At 45.0% G+C, this 15426-nt stretch overlaps 1 protein-coding gene and 4 pseudogenes across 5 annotated transcripts; 3 read left to right on the forward strand and 2 right to left on the reverse strand.

Moving 5' to 3' along the window:
• Window positions 1–7: 7 nt before the first annotated feature.
• On the forward strand, window positions 8–1821 carry AT3G43680 (annotated as a pseudogene; the record flags this gene model as incomplete). Its single annotated transcript has 4 exons — window positions 8–293; window positions 369–1049; window positions 1120–1482; window positions 1532–1821.
• A 622-nt stretch (window positions 1822–2443) lies between these two features.
• AT3G43681 lies at window positions 2444–7981 on the reverse strand (annotated as a pseudogene; the record flags this gene model as incomplete). Its single annotated transcript has 1 exon — window positions 2444–7981.
• Window positions 7982–8140: 159 nt separating this feature from the next.
• AT3G43682 (uncharacterized protein) lies at window positions 8141–8978 on the forward strand (the record flags this gene model as incomplete). The annotated part of the gene is made up of 3 exons (NM_148826.1): window positions 8141–8337; window positions 8674–8736; window positions 8786–8978. The coding sequence occupies 3 exons, from the start codon at window positions 8141–8143 to the stop codon at window positions 8976–8978; spliced, it is 453 nt and encodes a 150-aa protein (NP_683668.1).
• Window positions 8979–9083: 105 nt separating this feature from the next.
• Window positions 9084–10657, reverse strand: AT3G43684 (annotated as a pseudogene; the record flags this gene model as incomplete). The annotated part of the gene is made up of 5 exons: window positions 9084–9173; window positions 9250–9591; window positions 9679–9912; window positions 10005–10231; window positions 10527–10657.
• A 614-nt stretch (window positions 10658–11271) lies between these two features.
• Window positions 11272–14499, forward strand: AT3G43686 (annotated as a pseudogene; the record flags this gene model as incomplete). Its single annotated transcript has 1 exon — window positions 11272–14499.
• Window positions 14500–15426: the final 927 nt, after the last annotated feature.

The raw sequence follows: 15426 nt of genomic DNA on the forward strand, positions 1-15426 counted from the left end.
CGAGCAGATGACCTCTTTCATGGCTCGGGAAGATACCAACGTCGATATTGCTCGAGAATTGGATCTGCCCGATGATCCCGAGCCGCCTCTCGTTCGGAGATCCCTTGCTCCTATGGTTGATGAAGCCGGGACATCCAATTGGCGAGATGTGCCCGAGCCTTTAATGCCGACGATAAAGAATGCCGACGATGAGTCGTATACCGACAACTTCTTCTACGTGGCTCTCGGAGATGCTGTTCACAATGATCTTCTCGGGACGGTTCTGACGAGATCGGGAACTTTGGGTAGTTGTAGTTAGCGATCTATTTATGTCCGACGCGATTTATATAATTTGTTTCTTTTTCAAACTAGTTTTTCCTTTGTTGCAGAACGCACCCTCAAGTTCCTCGAGCCGATTCCTGACGATTTCCTCTCGGCTTATCACGCGTTATCAGCTCGGAAGTGTGATTGGTCGAAACATTTCTCTCGGGATCGAGTCAAACAAGCCCTCCGTCTTCTTCACGGCGTTTCCTATCCCTCCAGTTTAGAATCTTCAGACCATCGTACTCAATTCTTCGTCGATATGCAGTCAACTAAACTCAGTTTGAGGGAGGTGTACGCGAAGAAGAAGGAAGATAAAGAGAGACGTTTGGCCGAGGATAAACGCCTCGCAGAAGCAAGGTTAATTTCGCCGCGGGCGGCTTCTCCAGAAGCGACTCAAGACCAGGATGTTGCTCCCGATGTTGCGGCCCCAGTTGACCCGGCGCCTGCTGAGTCTCAAGAGGTCGATCCTACCGCTGCTGCGCCTTTGCCCGAGGCGATTGTCGCGCTGCCTGCGAGCGACAAGGCGATGGGTAAACGTGTGCGGACGGATGATTCATCGTGCAAGAAAAAGAGCAAGAAGAAGAAGGCCTCGAGTGCCGAGGCGGGAAAAGAGCTCCCTATCTTTGAAGATCGGGTAGCCTCCGCGAACCTCCTCGGTGGGTGCGCCTATCCTTTGCTTTCTCCTCCGGATACTCTTCTGGAGTCGCGGAAGTATGCTGAAACGGCTTCCCACTTCTTGCCGGTAAGTGCCTATTCAATTTTTTCATTTTTCATGTCTGGATCTCCGATCTGTAATTTTCTTTCTTTGTTCTCTAGGTTGTCGCCTCATTGAACCGAATGGTGCATTCGTACGATTCGGCCATGAGGAACAACATGGAGGCGGCCAACAGGTTGGCCGAGATGATGCTCGGATCCAAGCTGCCGAGCGAGAAAGAGATGAGGCGCTCTCCCAAGCTGCCGCGCCGAAAATAGCGAAGGAGGAGGCCGAAAAGGAGGCTTTCGTGAACAAGGCGAACGCCATTAAGATGGCCGAGCTGAACCTGAGGGCGGACTCCGAGGTTGTTCGTCTCAAACGCATGCTGACCGAGGCGAGGGGGCTCCGCGATAACGAACTGGCTCGGGCTTCTCAAATGGCAAGGCGCGAGGCCTCCGAGGCCAAACTTAAGGCCGCCGCAGAAAGTGTTGCTTCTTGACGGGATTAATGATCAGTTTATGTATTTATCCCAAGCGCGGGGTAATGCGCAACTGATCAAGGCACTCGAGGAGGGTGGAGTGCTGGCGACCGAGAAGGACCAGGTTGAGGAATGGCTGAAAGACTTCGCCAATGTCGAGGTTGACTTTGCCAATTTTATCGCCGAGCTGAAAGAGGAACTCAAGGCTCCTACTCCCGACCCCACTCCTTTAAGTCCGGGTGGTCACAGATCGGTCGAGACTCTTGCCGACGAGGCGGGGGTCATTGATCAGTTTGGATCACTTCTGCCTGCCGAGGATATTCGCCTGTCTGAAGAGCTCGACTAAATACCCGACGCGGGGTCTTTTGTTTTTTTTTGTCATTGTTTTTTTTTTGTTTTGTTAATCTGTTCGGTTTATTGTACTTGCGCCTGGATGGCTTTATCCAATGATTTGTAGAACCTATGCCTGGACGGCTTTATCCATTTTGCAATTTGAAATACTTGGTGGGATTCTAAAAACCCGAACCGTTTTATTGCCTGATATGATTCAGTTTAAGTGTGGGTGAAGCTTTTCGGTTGCGATCCGATCCGATTCACCCTTTGACCAGCGTTTAAAAACGAGCTGGGGTACCGGTGAGTGAGTATGACCGGGTTTCCGAAGATAGAAATTTCTTTTCAGAAATAATCTGAAAGAATTTATCTTGTATTTATATAGCGCGCTGTAGCCGAGCAGGCGTAAAAGATACTCCGAGCCGTCGTTCATCGTATTTAGCCGAAGCGTTTAAAAGTTGTGAATCAAACTTATTATTTATGTCGAAGCCAGTACTTGTACAAAATAATGAGTGGGAGTATGGATATACGGACCCATTCCCCCCCTTTTTAATGGGGGGGTAGCTGAACTCGTCCGAAGACGAGCTGCCTACATACCCTTTTCAGGGATCAAGCCACCTCGTAGTTCAAGTTTAGTCACCTCGGATTTAGTTGTAGTATTTCCTTAGGTGGATTGCGTTCCAGGATCTTGGAACGGCTTTGCCGCTTAAGTCTGCGGGCTCATATACTCCGGGTCGGATAACTTTAGAGATCAAGTATGGTCCTTTCCAGTTTGTCTCGAGCTTTCCAGCGTTTGGTTCAGCGGTGTTCTGAAAAACTTTTCGGAGGACCCGATCTCCTTCATGGAATCTTCGCTGTCGAACGTTTGAGTTATAATGACGAGCCGTTTCATTCTGATAATTTTGTATGCGAACCAAGGCTGAATCTCTTCGTTCATCGATCAAATCGAGTTCGTCGAGGAGCCTCTGAGTATTATCAGAGTTGTTTTCGGGAGATAGACTCCTACGTAGGCTCGGTACTATCATTTCGGCCGGAATTATGCATTTCGTTCCGTATACTAAGGCGAAAGGGGTTTCTCCTGTGGCTCGGCGAGGAGTTGTTCGATGCGACCATAGAACACCTTCGAGTTCGTCAGACCAAGAGCCCTTTTTAGCATCGAGCAGTTTTCTCAATCCGTCGAGGATTGTTTAGTTAGCAGCCTCGGCTTGGCCGTTTCCTTGGGGATATCGTGGTGTTAACTTGCTAAGTCGAATTCCCCATTTATCACAGAAGCCTTGGAAGCGGGTTGATATAAACTGCCACCCGTTATCCGTAACGATCTCATAAGGTATCCCGTGGCGACATAGGATATGTTTCCACACGAAGTTCTCGACTTGAGCGTCCTTTATACTGGCGTAAGATTCGGCCTCTATCCACTTAGAGAAATAGTCGGTCAAGACGAGAACTAACTTTTTCTGCTTCGAGGGATGCATAGGTCCAATTATGTCCATTGACCATCGCATGAATGGATACGGCGAGGCGATTGATGATAAGAGCTCGGCTGGCTAATGGATTGTTGGCGCATGCCTTTGACATTTTTTGCATCGTTTTGAATAATTTTCGCAGTCTTTGATCATTGTCGGCCAGAAGAATCCGTGGCGTTTTATTTTAATGGCTAAAGCTCTTTCCCCGGAATGATTTTCGCACGAGCCACCGTGAATTTCCTTTATGATCTTGCTAACCTCTTCTCCTTCCACGCATGTCATCAAGGGTCCGGATAATCGCCACTTGTAAAGTTTTTTATTTCCTAGAACGAACCGTGCAGCTTGAGCTTTGAGTTTCCGAGCTTTCCATTTGTCTGAGGGCAATTTCCCTTCGGATATATAGCTTTTGATGGGTTCTATCCATTCTGGGTTGTAGTCATCTGGGTCGTCTTGATCCGCACCGATTTGTATTAGGAGGACGTGTTCTTCTTTGCCGAGTTCAATACTTGGCTTCTCAATGAATTTTATTGGGATGATTCTTCTCAGGCTCGGGTCGGATGTCGAGGCTAGAGCTGATAATGCGTCCGCCGATGTATTTTCTCCCTGAGGGATCCTTGTTAACTCGAATTCGTCGAAATCCTTCGCCAGATTTTGTACATGAATTAGGTAGGCTTCCATCTTTTCGTCCTGAGCTGTGTATTCTCCGTTGAACTGATTCGCGACGAGCTGAGAATCGCAAAAAGCTCGGATTTTTCCTATCTTTAGCCCCCGAGCTAGATTAAGTCCGGCAACGAGCGCTTCGTACTCGGCCACATTGTTGGTAGCCTCGAAGTTTAATCTAAATGACTGCTCGAGGACCTCTCCTCTTGGCGAGGTGAGGCGGATGCCCACACCCGAGCCTTGCTTTGATGACGAGCCGTCTACGTGCTGTAGCCAAGTTGTGTCGAGTGGATTTTCTTGGGCCTCCTTAGTGGGCAGTTCAACGATAAAATCAGCTAGGACCTGGGATTTTGCACATGTTTTGTTCCGATATTCGATGTCGTATTCGCTGAGCTCGATTGCCCATTTAGCCAGGCGTCCTGATTGGCTTGGACTGTGTAAGATGGCGTGGAGTGGCATGGATCCCTTTACTATGATGGAATGGGATTGAAAGTAGGGTCGCAGCTTCCGAGCCGACATTATGACTGCTAAAGCAAGTTTTTCCATTTGCCGATAGCGAGATTCCGCGCCGGTGAAAGTCTGCGAGACGTAAAAAATCTTCTTGAGTTCTTGAAAAGCTTCTTCGCATCGGGTCGTCCATTCGAACTTCTTGTTTCCCCAAAACACATCGTAAAAGGCCAAGCATTTGTTGGTTGAGCGAGAGATGAAACGGTTAAAGGCCGCAACTCTTCCGGTTAGGGGCTGCACTTCTCGCTTGTTCTGAGGTGACGCCATTCCCAACAATGCCTCGATTTGCTTCGGATTTGCCTCGATGCCGTGGTGCGTAACTAGGTACCCAAGGAACTCGCCGGATCTTACTCCGAAGCGGCACTTTGCAGGATTGAGTTTGACGTTGTAGATGTTAAGCTGCCTGAAACATTCGCGTAAATGGGGTATGTGATCTTTCTCTGCCATAGATTTCACTAACATGTCGTCGATGTAAACTTCCATTTTCTTGCCGATCTCTAATGCGAAGATTTTGTTGACGAAGCATTGGTAAGTTGCCCCGGCGTTTTTGAGTCCGTAGGGCATCACTCGGTAACAAAAGATGCCTTGTTCTGTGTAGAAAGCGGTTTTTTCTTGATCTTCGGGTTCATCATGATCTGGTTGTAACCGGCGAAAGCGTCCATGTACGATAGTAGCTTGTTTCCAGAAGTTGATTCTATGAGGCGATCGATGTGCGGTAATGGGAAACTGTCTTTCGGGCAGGCTTTGTTAAGGTCAGTGAAATCTACGCAGACTCTCCATTTGCCGTTTTTCTTTTTTACTACGACCGGGTTTGCGATCCAATCATGATATTTTGCCTCGGTGATGGAGCCGATCCTCAGCAATTTCTCTACTTCGGCTTTCACGGCTTCTGCTCGCTCCCGACCCAATTTTCTCCTCTTCTGCTTGATAGGTTTGAAAGTCAGGTCGATGTTGAGCTCGTGTGAAAAAATGTCAACACTTACTCCGGGTAAATCTTCTGGGGACCAGGCGAACGTATTGACGTTTTCTTTGAGGAAAGCGGTGAGTTCAGTTGTTAACTCTTCTCCTAGATCTCCGCCGACTTCTACGCATCGCTTGGGCTTTTCGTCGTCAAGGGATATGGAGATTACCAGATCGGGAGTTGGTGTTGCAGTTTCCCGAGCCTCCTCGATCTTTAGTTGCTATAACTGCTCGGAAATTGATTTTTCTTCAGCTTGGCCAAGCTTGGCCTTCTTATGACTCACGTCGGCCGTCGATTCAGTGACGGGGTTCCTGAGCTTGTGCGCTGCCATGAAACAGATTCGAGCGTTTTTCTGATTTCCCCAGATGGTTTTCACGTCGTCGCTTGTGGGGAATTTTAGGCAGAGATGATATGTCGAGGCGACGGCTCAGAATTTATTTAACCATGGTGTACCGATGATCGCGTTGTACACGCTCGGCTGGTCGGTAACAGAGAAATCGACGATTTTTGTTACCCCTTTGGCTCGGACTGGTAACTTGATGGTCCCGAGAGTCATAGTAGTTTCCCCAGAGAATCCGAGCACAGGTCGTGGAGTTGTACGATTTGCGTCATGTCGATCTTCATTTCTCGCAGAGTTGTAAGAAAAATGATGTCCAGTGTGCTTCACGTGTCGACTAGGACTCGTTCGACGTTGAAATCACCGATTGTCAGTGTAATGACTAAAGGATCGTTGTGCGGACGGTCTAAACTGTTGGTATCGCTTTCGTGAAAAGTTACTTCGTCATTTGGCCCGTTAAATGGCCGCGTCCAGTTATGATTCGCGTCGGCTTTCCTTTGATAAGCTTTGATTGATGCCGCAGTGTCTTGACAGAAAGCCAAATCTCCTAAAATTGTGAAGATCCTCCCCCGAGCAGCTTCTGGCTCATCGTCGTTTGCTTCGCGATTACCTCGACCTCTTTTGGGTCCTTCGAAGTTCGCTGCGGGGGCCGCCTGCTCGGGATTGGCCACAGCATTGACCTGCTCGGTTTTACCCTTTTCCGCTTCCAAGTCTTCGATGGTTAAAGCTCCACCGATCTCTCCTGCTAGGAATTTTGCAGCCAACTTTGCTCCGAGGCTACGACATCTGGAAGTATGATGGCCGTAACTCTTATGCAACTCACAATATTTCTGCTCGTTTCCTGCGAGTTGATCCTTCGTCCAAGTGTAGGATTCTCGACCGCGTCTACGACCGTGGTCTCGTCCTCGGCCTCGGGCGGCCTCGCCTCGCCTCGACCGCGGCCTCGTCCTTCATGGTGAACGAATGTCCCGCCTTGAGCGCCCTTTTTGTTGTTTGGAGCACTGGTATCGATGCGAGGCGTTTGCTTGGATGGTTCGTGTCTTTTGGATAGTAGTTCCATTTCTTCTTCATGGGATACGTAATCCGAGGCTCGGTGCAAGGCGTCTCGGATTGTCTGTGGTTTGGACAAGTTTAATTCTTTTCGAAATTCGGATTTGTACCATAGTGCTTTCTTGAGAGCAGATAGAGCCGCTACGTCGTTGATTCCTTCGACTTTGGCTAGGGTAGATCGGAATTTTGCGAGGAAGTCTCGAAGCGGGTCATTAGGCTACTGAGATACTGACCACAGGTCGGCGTCTGATGTACCGGGATCGATTAGCACCGAATATTGCTTCAGGAAGAGTGTCGATAGCTCCTGAAAACTGTCCACAGAATTTCCTTCGAGTCTCGAGAACCAATCCAGAGTTGGCCCTTTCAAGTGCTCTACGAACAGGTGACAGAGATCGGCGTCTCTTTCTTCTGGTCTAAATTTGGCTCGGGCCACGGAGATGATGAATGACTTCAAGTGTCCTTTCAGGTCGGAAGATCCGTTGAAGTATTCGATTCTTAGTTTTCCTGGATCTGAGATTATCGCGTTAGAGATCCTGTGTGTGAATGGTGTGTTGTGGGACTCTTCTAGAATGCGGTCGATGTTCGGGGCCGAGGAGACTGCGTTATGCATTTGGGATCTTACGAGCTTCATTTCGTTTTCTGCCTTGGCTAGGGAGAGCTTGATAGCGCTTATTTCCTGTTCTCTGGCGTATTCCTCAGCCCACCGAACGTTCTCTTCCGAATCTTCATCGTCTGAGACCCCGATCTGATCGGCCTCGGCAACTTCTGCTCGGGGAGGAGGGAGCTGCGGTTCGTTTCCTCTCGCTCGATTCGTTTCCCGATTTCCCAAGATCGCCGGTTCGGTTCGATCTCTTCCAATTTCCGGTGCGGTTTGGCGGACGGGCCTTGTAGTATTGCGAGGCGTGTAGAACACGAGCCGTGTTGGGTTGAGGTCTACTGCCGCTCGTCGATCCTGAAGATGCCTCGCGCCGAAACGAGTAGCCCTGATCTGTCCTTGGGAGGTAGCTGCTTCGAGTTGTTGCGCCAAGGATCGATTTGCCTGTTCTTAATCGTTCACCTTCTTCTGAAGTTGAGCCATCATACTTCTTAGTTCTGCTAGGGCCGCGGGAGCAACGTCTTCAGGAACGTCTGTCTGGTTTGGAGGGATTGGGTTTCCCTCTGAACTTCCAGTGCTATGTCTGCACATTTACCGCTTCCTCTTATTACTCTACCTCCACCAACCTTTACTCCAAAGCCTCTGGTTTCTGTGACTCGCCAACCTTTGTGTTTCACTATGCCTTCGTGAATGAAGCAACTCGTGGCCCCAAAATCTATCAGTATTACCACGCTTGTGCTCCTAATGTATCCACGCATCTTCATGGATTTACCCCTCGAGTTTTCTGACATAGTGCCTAGTGAGAGTATCTGCAAGCCTTCCTCTGCTTCAGCTTCTTCATCATCCAAAGGTTGTGAGAGTCAAAACTCGCACAATAGAAATTGTTTTAAGGGTTTCTTCAAAGAACGAGTCTTTGTGAGATTCTCAAAGAACAACAAAATTGTTGATTACCGCAGACGGTGTTCTTGGTTGTATTATTGAAATAGTAAGAATTTGATCGTACAACTGTTTTTGAATATGAAAATAAGTGTTTTTGCTTTCAAAGTCAGAGCGTTTTTGATAGCCTTAAGTTGAGAGCCTCTCTCATTTTCTCAGAAGTTCTTTATATAGGGTTTTAATAGATCGCTTCTCGCGATATTCTCGGAAGATTTCTCCTTATCTCAGAGCTGGCAAAGGAGATTTATCTTTATCTTCCGAAGATTCTGGAAATCCCTATATTTGGTGATATCCTCGGAGATTTTCTAATCTCTTCCGTGTTTTTCGCAAATGGTATGTTTGATCTCATATTGGTTAAGTCATTTCTTGAAGGTTCTGTCCCGATCCGATGTTCCTCCGAGCCGGGTTGAGTTGGCTCTCAGGTTGTGGTTGAGTGGCTCGGACTTCGTTAATCGAATGATCGCTCCTGAGGCATCTTAAGGTCCGCCTCGGGGTGATTCTCCGGATTGCTGTCCGAGGCGCTTCAAGATCAGGTCGGGGAATCCTTTGTGGTGATGTTCCGAGGCGTTTTTGGCGTCGCCTCGGGACATTTCCTCGACATAATCCCCGAGGTTTTTTGGGCTTGGCTCGGGATGGTTCTTCGACAAGGTCGCCGAGGCGTTAAACATAGTCGACTCGGTTTATTAGGTGGAATCCGACCCCAACAAAGGTTCAGCTAATTCCTCTATTAATGGGCTCTCTTTTTCTTCTTTAGTGACTTCGAGAGTTTTCAACCTTTGCTGCTTGCAGCGGTGACCCAGAAACCACCTATCACCACAGTGACGACAAGGGTTGTGATTCCTGCCTTCTCCAGTATTTCCTGAACCACTACTTGAGGCAAGATTGCTGTTGTTAATGGGTTCCAACAGTCTCTTAGACTAAACTCTGTCGTAAACCCTCGCAGCGGCAGGTGACAAGTTACTTGTAGCAGGAGGACGGGATTGTTGTCTCACATGATAGTTATGGTTATCTTTTTCTTGAGATTCAATCAGCCTAGCAATTTCCACAATATCAGTCAAATTTGTGGGTCTACACCTCACCACTTGATCCTTTAGACTCTTTCTCAATCCATTCAGAAAAGCAGATTCTAATAAATCGGCAGTAACATGTGGCAACTCCACTATGAGTTCTTCGAAACGACCTCTATACCCGTCCATAGTACTGGTCTGCCTAATATTAAGCAAATGGTCCATAGCTGAACTACCTCTACTAGGCTTCAACCTTATCTTAAACTTATCCTGAAAATCCTTCCAAGTATAAATTTTCTCCCTATCCTTTGAACATCTCTACCATGTTACAAAAGCACCAGTTAGACAAGGAATTACCTTTTCAAGCTTAGCTTCCTCCGCAATGTTGTGTAACGTGAAGCATTGTTCCACCCTAAATAGCCAGTCATCTGGGTTACCTCCTTCATAATCGGGTAAGTCTAAGCCTCTCGGCGCCGGTAATGTTGCAGGAGGTGGTACGAGACCTTGCTCAACAGGTGGGATGTGGAAACGGACCTCTCGAGGTCGCAGCTGAGTCGCAGGCGTCGGACAGGGTACGATTGCGTCTCTGTTCTGCCTCTCTGAGCTCGAAGCAGGTGTACTCTAAAACTGCGGGGATGGAATGGGTTTGAAAAAGGCCAACGGAGTAGACTCTCTTCCTTCACGAGGAGGGCCATAGATCTGAAAGCGTAAGAGTTGTTGAATGCCTTCTCTGATGTACGCCATTTCCTTCTCCATAGTATCAACTCTGTTTTCCAGTGGTGGGGGTGGCGGAGGAGTTTCGCTGGGAGGGGGGCTGAGTTCTGACAGGTCAGGATTAAACTCGATGACAACGGCTTTTGGATCGATGGGAGCCATTGCAAACTCTCGATGAAAAGCACCAATGATAAGCCTGTGACTTATCGGAACAGGAAATAAGAGTAGAGTGAAAGATATGCGGCTTATGCGGCGGAGAGTTAAGAGAGAGAAATAGAAATGATATTGAAATGATTATGTTTGATAACAACCCTAATGGGGAAAGTTTTCCTTAAATACTAAAGACCCCCGAAACCCTTAAAACACATAAATCCTTAACACCACAAAACGGTGCGCTTTGTCCTTAGACTTATTGAGTAGAAGCAAAGCTTCTGAACCATCCAGAGTCTCTTCTTCCTTAGCCACTTTTGTTCAGGACTTTCCTGAGATACTTCTCCAAAGCTCTTGCCTTTCTCCCGCCACTTCTCATCTTCCTCTTCATATTTGCCAATGGAACCCTGAGCCTATCAGGAAGAGTTGTCAAGCGGGCCGCTAGCCCGCGGGCTTTGTCCAAGTAGCCCATGGCGGAGCGGGCTTGGACGTTGATTTTTTTGTCCACAAATTAGCGGACCTCGCGGGCAGGCCAATTACGGACTGCGGATTATAGCGGACAAGCCCGTTGCGGACTGCGGGTAGCCCACGAAAGAAAAACCAACTCTTTTAAAACCCTTCATTTCTCATAGAGGCTTTCAAACCTTTTCTCTCTATTAGAGTTTCTTGTGCAGTTCAAACCCTAGAAGTAGCAGTTCACGCTCAATTGCTTAATAAGGAAACTAAAAAGTCATTCTCTATCTCTTCAAGTTTCTTTTTTACGATCATTGAAGCTTCTTAGATTCAGATTTCAGATCAAAACAGAGCATCTAACACTTGTAATGGTATGTTATTTGTGACTACACATAAACAATTAGATGTTTTACTTTTGTTTGATTGATTTGCTAGTCTTGACTAGTTTTTGTATTTTGTTAATGATAGGATCCGTTGGATTCTGTTGATGCTGAGTATTTGAGATCATTAGATGTGGAATCTCGGAGAGTCATTGAGTTGGAACAAGCTAGATATGAACAACAACAAGCTAATGATGAAGCATGAGGATCTAAAAAGCTGAAAAGAAAACTGAGAGATGAAACAGGAACACCTATGACGCAGAGGAAAAAAGTGTGTGAACCAGAAGCATCAAAAACCCAAAGAAGAAGCAAGGGTGATGAAGCTTTTGCCTCTAAAACAGAGAGAAGAAAAAAGTCTGAAGCTGAAGCATCTACAAAACCGAAAAAAGTGTTTGAGATTAGTGATGAAGAGGAAGATGATGATGATGATGAAGAAGATGACGATGGGGACAATGGAGCTGATGATGTTGATGATGATGAGGACAATGGAAAGTCATCGAAACCAAAGAAGAGAAGGCAATACTCAAAAGTCTGGAACGATTTCATAGTGATTAAAAAGGTTAATCATTTGGGAAAAAGTGAAGAAAGAGCTATGTGCAAGCATTGCAAATCAGATTATGCGTACAATGCACACAAAAATGGTACGAATACATATCGACGTCATTTGCAAATATGTAAGCTCGTGCCTAGAAATGGTGATATTAGTCAGATGATGGTGAATGCTAAGACAGATCAATCTGTTTTCCGCGAATTGGTAGCTAAGACAATTATCCAACATGATCTTCCATTTTCTTATGTGGAGTATGAGAGAGTTAGAGAAACGTGGAAGTATTTAAATGCGGATGTCAAGTTTTTTAGTCGAAACACAGTTGCTGCAGATGTTTATAAGTTTTATGAGATTGAGACGGATAAGCTGAAGAGAGAGTTAGCTCAACTTCCTGGAAGGATTAGTTTAACTACAGATTTGTGGTCTGCGCTCACTCATGAAGGTTATATGTGTCTTACAACACATTACATTGACAGAAATTGAAGGACTGGGGAATTGAGAAGAAAGTTTTCTCCATTACGGTAGACAACGCGGGTAACAATGACACAATGCAAGAAATTGTAAAATCTCAGCTTGTACTCCGAGATGATTTGTTGTGTAAAGGAGATTTTTTTCATGTTAGATGTGCAGCTCACATTCTCAACATCATTGTTCAAATTGGGCTGAAAGGGATTGGTGATACATTAGAAAAGATTAGAGAGAGTATCAAGTACGTTAAAGGATCAGAACATCGTGAGATCTTATTTGTAAAGTGTGTGGAAAACGTTGGTATTGATCTGAAAGCTGATTTGTTGTTGGATGTGGCAACTAGGTGGAATTCAACATTCAAGATGCTTGATAGGGCTCTGAAGTATCGAGCTGCATTTGGTAATCTCAAAGTCATTGATGCCAAAAACTACAAATTTCATCCTACAGATGCGGAATGGCATCGACTACAGCAAATGAGTGACTTTTTAGAGTCGTTTGATCAAATAACCAATCTTATATCAGGTTCGACATATCCAACTTCGAATTTGTATTTTATGCAAGTTTGGAAGATCCAAAACTGGTTAACAGTGAATGAGTCCAAAAGTTATCAGAAACATGATTGTCCTAATGAAAGAGAGTTTGATAAGTATTGGGCAGAAGTAAGTGATATCTTTGCAATCGCTACGGTATTTGATCCAAGGTTGAAGCTTACACTTGCAGATTATTGTTTTGCAAAACTAGATATCAGTACTCGTGAGAAAAGAATGAAACATTTGCGTGCTCAACTACGTAAACTTTTTGAAGTTTATGAGAACAAGTCCAATGCGGTATCACCTACAACTGAGTCTCGTGAAGATGTTACACATGATGATGAAACTGCAAAAGGGAATTTTAGCAATTACGATGTAAGTTTCTTATGTTTTGTTTTTGTTAGTTAATATGCAGTTTTTTTATGAAAAACAGCAAGTCATTAGTTTTTATGTTATGTTATTTTGATTTCTTATCTTTGTTATAAGATTTCTTTGCTTTTCGCAAAGCAAACGTTGTTGCCAATGGAAAGTCGACGTTGGATATGTACTTGGATGAACCGGCAATGAACGTAAAAGGGTTTGAGAGGTTAGATATTCTCAATTATTGGAAAGATAACGGTCCACGGTTTGGAAAATTGGCTTCCATGGCTTGTGACATTCTAAGCATTCCTATTTCAACAGTTGCGTCCGAATCATTGTTTAGCATCGGAACTCGAGTTCTAAGCAAGTATAGAAGTCGTCTTTTACCGAGAAATGTTCAAGCATTAATATGCAATCGCAATTGGTTAAAAGGTTTTGAATCTTATGAAAATGGTAAGTAAGTTGTTTTCATAAGTTTTATAGTCACACAGTCTTAGTCTATGAATTAACATTGTTAGTTTGTATGATATTTGTAGAGGAGTATGAAAAATTTGATGCTGAAGATGAGACTCTACCTTCCTTCCAGTCGCTTGTGGATGATGCAGATGGATGTTGAGTTGCAGATTTTATTTTAAGTTTGATATTCATGTTTGGATTTGAGTTTTAGTTCATGTTTCAGTTATCATGTTTGCGTTTAAGAAGTTGCAGGTCTTTCTCTTGACTTAAGTTCAATTTCTGTTTCACATTTGAGTTTAACTTGTTACAATTAAGGTTTGAATATGAGTTTAAGTTCAGATTAAGGTTTACAAATGAGTTGCAAGATGAGACACGACATTGTTCCTTTTAGGATATTTTGGATTTGTGTTTAAGTTAAGGTTCTGATAGCACGATTTCGCAGCTTAGAGCTATCTCAGATTATCTTGCTTCAGCCAAGCAGGCTGCAGTTCTTCAGGTTCTTTTACCTGCAAATGTACAAACTGATATCGATCAGATCGGATCGAAACTGGATTTCTCTGTAGCTATTATCACTGAGAAATCGACTAGTAACTCCAATCACATAAGACATTTCCTTGATTCTGTGTAACAAACTCCTCCTAACAGTCTATCTGTTACAGAATCTTTGGATTTTGAAAAACAAATGTATAATAGTCATTTCTGTACTCGCAGGAGAGTGGCGCTTATCGTAGTTTCAATCGTCATGCTTGTTATCATTTCTTTTGCTGCAGTTTCTTCGATTTGTACTGCAGACACATGTGTGGCAATGAGCGAATGGGTTGAGAGACCATCAAGCAATACGGCTATGGACGAGATATTGCCTTGTACAGACAATGCCACAGCTCAAGAATCCTTGATGCGTAGCAGAGAAATGCCCGCGGGCCGACCCGTATATCTGCTGGGCTTTGCGGGCCGGGCTTGGACACTGATAATTTTGTCTGCGGTCCTAAACGGGCCAACCCGCCGCAGCCCGAAAAAAGAAAGCCCACTGCGGGGCGGGCTAGATGGGCGCGGGCCGGCCCGTCTGACACCTCTACTATCAGGTCTTCCCACCAAAACCCTAACTCGTTGGATTGAGTAATCTTGGGAGGAGACTTGTCGTTGAGATAACAATGAACAATTTCAGATGCAGAAGAGTAGCCTGAGAAGAGAAAGAGTAAACAACGTAGGAGTTCTCGTCCGGAGAAGTTACGAAAACGACCATGTTGGCTCCGGAGAGAAGACATAGATCAGCCGCTTTGGAGAAGAGAGTTAGACGGCGTTTGCTGCAAGCTATGGATCGTTGTTCTTTTGTGAACCGCTTCTCAATTTCAATCTTTCTCTTTGTTCCTCTCTTCCTCCTCGTGCATGTCTCTGATACGTTAGACGACAGCATTCTTAGGATTTTTTTTTTCTACAGAGAAAATAAGAGAGAATAGAATCGTTAAGAGATAGAGAGAGAGAGAGTGAAAAAAGAGTAGTAGAAGCGAGGAACCACTTTTATAGGATTTGATACCCTAATGTATTTTCCTTTTTTACTTACTATATAAATTTATGAAATTTTTTTTACTTCTACTGAATTTTTTATTTTATTTTTGTCAACATGTACTGAAATTCATTTAAAATGTACATCTATCATGGTCCAATACCACATAATGCGGTAATGAGACAACAATCATCTTCAGGATCTAATGCTAGTCTACCAAGGGAACATGAATTTCTATAATTCTATCAAGGGATGCAAGGAGATTTGAAAATAGAAAACCTGCAAGGAGATTTGAAACTGGTGGGTCATCAAGAAATATGGATATAGGAGAATCTTCTGAAGATATATAGATGTTTGAGCACAAGGCGACTCTGTGAAGCACATGAAAGAGGTGTGCGCGGGAAGCAGCGAGACTCAAATGATGATGATGTGGCGAGCTGCGTTTGGTTGCTGGAGTTACTAGAACGTGATGAACAAGTCATTCAAGATATAAGCAAATCATGGAAAGAAGATTTGAAGATATCTTAGAATTAGGAAATAGGT

Source organism: Arabidopsis thaliana, chromosome 3, assembly GCF_000001735.4.
Source record: "Arabidopsis thaliana chromosome 3, partial sequence".
In the NCBI taxonomy this organism is placed as follows: Eukaryota; Viridiplantae; Streptophyta; class Magnoliopsida; order Brassicales; family Brassicaceae; genus Arabidopsis; species Arabidopsis thaliana.